Source organism: Camelina sativa, chromosome 6, assembly GCF_000633955.1.
Source record: "Camelina sativa cultivar DH55 chromosome 6, Cs, whole genome shotgun sequence".
In the NCBI taxonomy this organism is placed as follows: domain Eukaryota; kingdom Viridiplantae; phylum Streptophyta; class Magnoliopsida; order Brassicales; family Brassicaceae; genus Camelina; species Camelina sativa.
The window spans coordinates 15,180,412-15,188,984 of record NC_025690.1 but is presented as its reverse complement, the minus strand read 5'-3'; the positions used below and the strand labels follow the sequence as shown (position 1 = coordinate 15,188,984).

The 8,573-nt window shown below is 36.4% G+C and overlaps 2 protein-coding genes and 1 long non-coding RNA gene across 3 annotated transcripts; 2 read left to right on the top strand and 1 right to left on the bottom strand.

The window, feature by feature from the left end:
* LOC104791500 (E3 ubiquitin-protein ligase PUB22-like) lies at positions 103–1,916 on the top strand. The gene has a single exon (XM_010517409.2). The coding sequence runs from the start codon at positions 349–351 to the stop codon at positions 1,654–1,656; it is 1,308 nt and encodes a 435-aa protein (XP_010515711.1). The 5' UTR covers positions 103–348; the 3' UTR covers positions 1,657–1,916.
* Positions 3,706–4,609, top strand: LOC109125298. The gene is made up of 3 exons (XR_002032562.1): positions 3,706–3,801; positions 3,894–4,179; positions 4,298–4,609. It is a non-coding gene; the product is annotated as an uncharacterized LOC109125298 (long non-coding RNA).
* On the bottom strand, positions 7,468–8,280 carry LOC104791499 (dof zinc finger protein DOF3.5-like). Its single transcript, XM_010517407.2, has one exon. It carries the CDS (start codon positions 8,278–8,280, stop codon positions 7,468–7,470), a length of 813 nt encoding a protein of 270 aa, XP_010515709.2.

Genomic DNA, 8,573 nt, shown 5'->3' with positions numbered 1-8,573 from the left:
AAAAAAAAAAAAAAAAAAGTCAAATCTCTATGCGTTCCTCGTTCGTTCTATAAAACCATACAAAAATAATAAATAGGGACAGCTATCCAAAAAGAGTTTAACAATACTTGTATTTTCCGTGTTTTGACTTTTGTAATTATTCTGAATATTTTCCTCTACTCCTTTATATTTAAAGTCCCAACCCTTCATCTCTCTTCTTTGCTAACGTATTAAAACCAATCCACATATCTCCTAAATCTCAGCTACTAAACATTAAACCAAAATTTTCATTTCTTTGAGATTCATCCGTCGATATCTATTCATCAAGTTTATACTTCTCTAATTTTCTCATATTTTTCGGCGTGATAAATGGATCAAGAGATAGAGATTCCTTCCTTCTTTCTCTGCCCGATATCTCTAGATATCATGAAGGATCCGGTGATAGTTTCCACCGGGATAACATATGACAGAGACAGCATCGAGAAATGGCTATTCTCCGGTAAGAAAAATACATGTCCGGTCACCAAACAAGTCATTACCGAATCCGATCTCACCCCAAACCACACTCTTCGCCGTCTGATCCAGTCTTGGTGTACGCTCAACGCATCATACGGTATCGAGAGGATCCCAACTCCAAAACCTCCGATCTGTAAAGCCGAGATCGAAAAGCTCATCAAAGATTCATCTTCTTCGCATCAAAACCAAGTCAAATGCCTCAAACGACTACGTCAAATAGTATCGGAGAATACTACGAACAAGCGGTGCTTAGAAGCCGCAGAAGTTCCTGAGTTCTTGGCAAATATCGTAAGCAAATCCGTAGATACTTACAACTCTCCTTCTTCTTCGCTTTCTTCTTCCAACCTCAACGACATGTGCCAGTCAAACATGTTGGAAAATAGATTTGATTCTTCAAGAAGCTTGATGGACGAAGCCCTAAGCTTACTCTACCACCTCGAAACGTCAGAGACAGCCCTCAAGAGTCTTTTAAACAACAAGAAAGGAACAAATCTTGTGAAAACGTTGACCAAGATTATGCAACGTGGGATCTACGAGTCAAGAGCCTATGCCGCTTTGCTTCTCAAGAAGATCCTTGAAGTTGCGGATCCAATGCAGATAATATTGCTGGAGCGAGAGCTTTTTGCTGAGGTCCTTCAGATCTTGCATGACCAGATCTCTCACAAGGCCACAAGATCAGCAATGCAGATTTTGGTGATCATATGTCCATGGGGAAGGAATAGACACAAGGCCGTAGAAGCTGGAGTGATCTCAATGATAATCGAGCTTTTAATGGATGAAACTTTCTCATCTGAGAGAAGAAATTTAGAGATGGCCATGGTGGTTCTTGATATGTTGTGTCAGTGTGCGGAGGGGAGATCTGAGTTCTTGAATCACGGTGCGGCTATTGCCCTTGTGTCTAAGAAGATATTGAGGGTCTCACAAATAACTAGCGAAAGGGCGGTCAGGGTTTTGCTTTCGGTTGGGAGGTTCTGCGCAACACCGTCTTTGTTGCAGGAGATGTTGCAACTTGGAGTTGTAGCTAAGCTGTGTTTGGTGCTTCAAGTTAGCTGCGGTAACAAGACTAAAGAAAAGGCGAAAGAATTGCTTAAGCTTCACGCTAGGGTTTGGCGGGAATCACCTTGTGTTCCAAGAAATTTGTATGATTCGTATCCTGCTTGAACAGCAAGATATATAGGACCACATATATGTTTGATTAATTCTCATCAGATACAAACAATTCCTTGGGAGTTCTTCTTCGTATAAGTTCATTTAAAAACAAAGAAGAGTGGTTTTATTTTGGTTCGAACTCGGATCTTCCTTTTTTTTTGTTATACCTGTCCAATGTTCATTATCATGTAGATAATAGTGAATACTTGTCATGAAATTATAAAAAATTAACTGCAAAGACGACATAAATGGATTCACATGTTACATGGCTATTTTTCCCCACTTGCTTACATTATTGTTAAAGGCTCCTTATTTATATTCTTTTTGTTCATTTCCACACTAATTATAGAAAACATCTCTTTCAACTTCTCATTTTTATTGAGTGGATAAACCTAAAAGTTTACATCATCGATCTGTATAAACCATTTCTTTTAGAGATTTGTATACGGCATGTGTAACGTTTCTGACCATTTAATTGATGTCTGCGGAAGTACACTGCGGATTTTGTGTCGGTACGTTTCGACATCTTTGATCTCGGCAACATGTGTCGTTTTTTCGTTGGACGACTATCTTTTTTTCTAATTAAGATTTGTTTTCTGATTCCAGAAATGTTTCATATATATGTGCTTTTTGCATGCACTCGTCATGAATACTGAAATCATTTTATTTTTTTAGACCGTTCAGTTAAAAAAATTAACTTATATTCCCTTACCCTAAAATGTACATTCTAACGATCTGTAGACATTTCATTATCGGTAGATCAAATGGAAAGAGAGCTGAAACGTAGATAAAAAACTGAAGATTTGTTAAAAAATAAGCTTCGCATTCAGAATTTTCTGTTTTTGGAGACCAGTATAGGCCAAAGCACGTTATTGCAATACAATATAGGAAGAATCTCTGAATCTATACACCTTGGTTATAGCAATCAGGGAACAAGGCATTGGTGTGAACATGAGTACAGTGTCGTTTTACGTGGAAAAAAAATATTATTATTCTTTTGGGGCTATAAGTTCAATATATATTTCTAAATGATCTCCCATATAAAGTTAATTTTGATTACATGAGATTTTACTCTCCCGGTTTTTCTTTTTGGCTCCATATTCTTTTACTTTATCGTAGTTAAAGTCTACAGGCGTTTCGTAGTTAAAGTCTTAAAGATCAAACTGGAACATATCAATTTATGATTTGATGCCTCTTTTTACTTATTGTAAATCATTTAACAACCAGAAAAATAAGACCCGATTGGGAAAAAGTAAGACAACAGCAGCTGAGTATTGACCGTCATTCTCACTTTATTTGGCTATATCAGGGACTTGTATATATTTTGAAGAATAATTATTCTTAATTAGTTGTACATATAACAAATTTCACGAAATTAAAAGTCAGATCTTAGGCTATCCCCAATGGGAGTTTTAAGAGAAGTTTCAGTGTAGAAGAAGAAAAAAAAATCAGATAAAAGAAAAAAATATAAGAGTCTCTCTTATTTAGTAGACTCGTTTATGGAATAAGAACTCATACGCGTCACCTATTCGTTGGCCAAAAAAAAAACAAAAGTAGAATTTTTTTTTTCGGACGATCGAATATTTTCTTTCTTTCCTCTCTCTCGATCGAATTCCAGAATTGACAAAGGAAGGAGAAGGAATCAAAGTCTATGGAATCGGAGATTGGGGTAGGAGGAGATTCGAAGCGGAGGAGATTGAATATGGGGAGGCCAATCGGAGGATATTGAATCGATTCATTCGGTTGAGGTTGAAGCAATTGGAATCGGAGGGTAAGTTTCTCTGTTTAGTAGTATGAATTCGCGATTAGTTAAATGGATTAGGGTTGTTTGGATTTTGTTCGCAAATTAGCGTTTAGGGTTGGTTGTTCGAAATTTTTGGGTTCTTGCTTGCCTCGCCTTTGTTCCGATATGATGCATATTTTTGGTTGAAGTTGTCATTTTATTGTTGGTTTAAGAGGAAGCAGAAAAACTTTGGTTCAATTTGTGTTATTGTTCGATTACCACTAAGAAAAAAAGCTATAAGTTTGTCTTGACTGAAGTTTACTATGTTGCAGGTTGTACATGATCATAAGCTAGTGAATTTGAGATCGCTGGAGGAGGAGTATCTGTATCTTAACCTTCATTATATGATAGTTGCTACACTGAAAACTGACAAGGTATGTTTCTCTTACTCTGAGTCTTTGGATGTTTTCTTTTTCTTATGGATCCGACAATGTTCCATCTGTTTTGACATTTCACTTTCTTGTAGGTGCGTGTTGGCCGAGCCAAGTGAAGAGCCCCCAGCTGATGTTTGTTCTGTTGACTGGTGGACTCGAGGAAAGATGCCGCTTGCAGAGCTAAATTCAAAGGCTAAGGTTTGATTTTTTTCCTCTGTTTTCTATCTTTGGTCATTGTAGCTGAAACCAAAGACTGATTTTGGAGTTGTGATGTTGATTGAGAGTCATTGGCAAGTTCCCTTGCGCTTAGGATGGCTGGTGTTACGAGTTTAACGAAAGATCCAGTTGGTGGAACCATAATGAGGATGCCTAGTGGCGGTAATACATCTAACATGTGGCCTGCTTATGCTTCTAATACTTGGAATTGCAGAGGGACTTTATATTTTGTGAGTGTATACTTATGCTGGTACTTGCTTTTATGCTTGAACCAATGCAGAGCCGACAGATCTTTTGATAGATGCTGCTATGGAGCTTGTCACTCCCTGGGTTAAAGAAATCTCTGTAGAAGAACGTAGGGAAGCACTTATAAGAGCTAGCAAATATGCTTTGACTAGAGGCGTAACAACTGTCGTTGATCTTGGAAGAAGATGATGATAGGGACTTGCTTGTTTTTCCCGACAACGACATGGTCACGCTTAATGGTATGATTTCTTCAGAAGCAACTCTTGTTCTCTGATAGAGTATATGTACAATCAGTTTTGTGCTGCTTTACATGAGAAACTTAAGCATATTTTATAGCATTCTTCAACTTCATATTTTGCAATTTACAGAGATTTCTCCATTTTTCATTGTGATATGCATCTCATATATAGTCCAGTCACTGTAACTTTGGCCGTTCCTGATTTTCAAATTCTCTTTCAATGTTTGATGTGCTTTCAAACTTGAGCATATTCTCTTTCAAATTCTCTTATCACGGTTACTGCATTTACTTGAAATTCTGTTTTGAACTTCATAATTGTAGGATCTTTTTTATGAATTGTATTTCTATTTTATTATGTTTTAATGTTTTCTTTGTTTAAAATTTTATGAAATGCAAAAAATTTATAAACATATATCTTAAATGTAATAATTTCATATTATACTTTAAATTTTTAATTAAAAAAAAAAAATTAAGAGACTCAAAATTAAAACCCACCATTGGAGAGCAAAATTCTAATTAGGATTCCTAAAGTTCTTATCCTACCAAAAGTACAAAATATAGTAATTAAAAATTTTAAGAGCTCGAAAAATATAACCCCATTGTGGTTGACCTTACGATAGGAGCAACCATGTCGCCATCTAAATAAGAGTTAAAAACTACGAAGTTGGTCCTGCGGTGCCTCGACCACCACTTGCACTTGTAGTTAAAACGATATGGAGAGAATAATATCCACGCTTGACGAATACTATTTCATTTTAAAATTTTGAAAAATAGACGCGCGTGGCGTACACCGATAGATACGCTTATATCTTTTAACTTTGATGGTGTACGTAGTAGGTTCACATTTAACGACTAGTGTATTAAGTATATGGTTAAGAAAACTTCTAATTTATGAATTTCATTTTATGCAATGTTCAAATGTACAAGGACGTTAAGTCGACACGAAGACTCGGATTACATGGCGGTAGTTAACGCCTGACGCGGTCCCCTTGTTTTTTCTTTTGTAAAGCTTAGTTTTGGACAAAGTTTTAGAGATATTCGTTTTCTTTGTTATAAATTAATTTAGAATAGATTTTTATTTTTTTATTTTAAGGCGTTTTAAATTTTACTTGATATGTAGTTGACTTGGAACAATCACCAACCGAAAACCCACATTGCGTGAAAAATAAAAGACAAAAGTTTTAAAGAATTGTCGATACATTTTTTTTCTTACACCTTTCCTTAATCTTATGTTTCTATGAGCCTCTACGACCTTTGGATGGAATCAGTGACCAAGAAAATACTTCCCTTTCGACAATTCTAAAGGCTACGTAGCACCAAGGATTTGATATATTTCAAGTCAGAAAACCTTAACTTGAAGAAATCGTCTAAGCATGTTTTTATACAGATTTACTTATTTAGGTTTGCATAAAACCAATTAAGATAAGCCCTTGGTCTGTCGTTGATCAATCCCTATATCGAGAATGCAGGATATGTTGCAAAACCAATCACCTAACAATTGTTTATCTGTGAATTTTTTCCGTTAACCCTAAAAACTACCCTCACAAGCATATTATATACAAATTAAACCTAAAGTGTATTTCTCGGAATTTCCTTTACTTCTGATATACTCACTTCCACGTTATCTCTATTTGATAAAACTCAACACAATTTTTTAAAATTATTAAGATTTAGATATATATATATATATATTTCTTTAATTATAGTATGGCCGGGAATCTACAATTTCGGTTACGTACTTACTAAGCTATTTATATACTCCTACAAAGAACTCATCTTCACCTTGCAGCAGGCTTGACAAATGACAAGGCAGTAGTATTTAATTATTTCATTTAATTGAAGAAATTTAAATGCACAACTGTTTTTTTTTTTTGACATCAAACCACAACTGTTTTCTATAGTAAAAAGAGTTTACTAATTTCTTGGATCAAGTGGAGATGTATGGGGAACGTGTGTGACGCGCGAAGCTCGATGATAAACAACTTTCCAAGTTAACTTCTTTGCCTACTGCTGAACACAACTTTCGTAATTACCGCCATTCTAGTTCACCAAATCTGTGTATTCTAGTCCTTTTTCTCATTAGACAATATAATTCTTTTTGTAGGTTTCCTAACTCTCTGACCAAAAAAAGGTTTCCTAATATATACATAGATAATTGTATAACTATTATGTAATTAAGTTTTTGAGAAAATTATTCACAATTACTACTATATATTTATACCTCTAGCAGTACTTGTACATATGAATGGGAATATGAGGGTTCTACACATGTAGACGGAGTAACCTTTGATAAAAGCACGAGTTAGATGGCCTCACTTGTAATCAATCCTTTAAAAAAAAAAAAATCTTCAAATGTAGCTCAAATGTATTCTTATCTGATTAGCGACCAGATGGTTTGTGTTTTTTTTTTCTTTCATTATCAATATGTAAACGTATATCTCTAATGGTCAATTATTTCTATATGTACATATGTATGTGTTCGTACGTGTAGTTTTTTTATATGTAGAAAGGAGTTGAACGAGAAGTAGGAACAAATATGCTCTTTCTCTGACACTCCCTTTTTGGAGAAGGATCTACAACACACATAGGCCAGAGATACTTAACAAGCTCACACACGTGCAATCTTGATACACGTGCGTCTCACTTTCAGTGAATTGCAAGTTCAAGTAATTAACAAGCAAATCTCAATCGGATCCAAAGACAAGGACCTCCACGTGGGATTCTTGGGGAAATCTTGAAAACGACTAATTATAGCAGCATATGATATAGGTCGAGTATAACCAAAATAATTATATAGCTTATGTGTATACATATTAGTATTACCCCTTAAATTTGTACTTAAATGATCGACTGTTTTAATTACATGAAATGATCCATAAGATTTCATATAATTGTGTATATCATATGTATGTATAATAGGTGCAATAATACAAATTCATATATTTATATATGCATATATATAAGGATCATCCATCGGCTGAGAAATCAAAAGGGCTCCAACTTCCGAACAATAGGTTGGTGGAATCATTGGATTCATTAGAGAAATTAACCACCGGTTCGTGCACAGCCTGAGCCGGAGTCACACCAACGTCTACTTGGTTATGGCCAATCAACAAAGCATCAGACCAAACACCATTAGTGTCTAAAGAGAGAAGCTCTTCACCAGGAAACGGAGGCAAACCATTATAACCACATTCCTCGACAATGTGTTCAACCTGATTATTATAATGATGATGATTATGACCATCATTGATGTCCATACTCCATGAAGGGGCCATCGAAGTTCCGGTGGGATTATCGACAAGAAAATCCGTAGTGACTACTGTGGCTAAATCGCAGTTTTCTTGTAGTATAGATTCGTCAGGCTTTGGATTCAAGAAATTGGCGTAAACAAGAGCAAGATCGATGCTTGGTGAACCGCCACCCGAGCTGCCAGAGTTGGAGGTTAGGCCGGTTTTAGTGTTGTTACCAGAGGAGGATTTGGGGCGGCGGGATTTGCGACAGCCACCCCCTACAGGAACATTGCGGAGGGAGCCACCTTTAGTCCAATATCTTCGGCAACCTTTGCAGAAGTAGCGAGGCTGAGTGAGGCTATAGTTGTTGTAGTAACAGAACTTTGTGTTGGATGATCCACATCTTGGACAGCTGGGAGTTATCTCAGCGTTTGCGTTTGCGTTTGGCCGCCATATGAACGATGACGTCATGACCTCTGTTCTCTCCATATCTCTCTCTTCCACTCTCCCTCTCTCACAAGGAGAATGTGTTATATACGCATGCATGAATGTGTGTGTGTGAGTTTGTGCATGTGGAGAGGGTGTAACACGTGGAGGCTAGAGAGTGGAGGAAGTGTGGGGGAGCAAATGCCTCGTAAGGGTGCGCTCACTGTTGCTTCTTGGGGGAGACAGGGTTAAGGGTTTTGAATCTTTGATATATAGTTAAATACCAGTATATGTTTTGGAAAAAATAAGATATGAATAAGAAAATGGTTAATTAATAGATCGTCTTGGAGATTGTTTCGAAGCGAACTAAGAAGCCTATGGCCTCTTTGGAGAGATGGGTTATTTGGAGTACA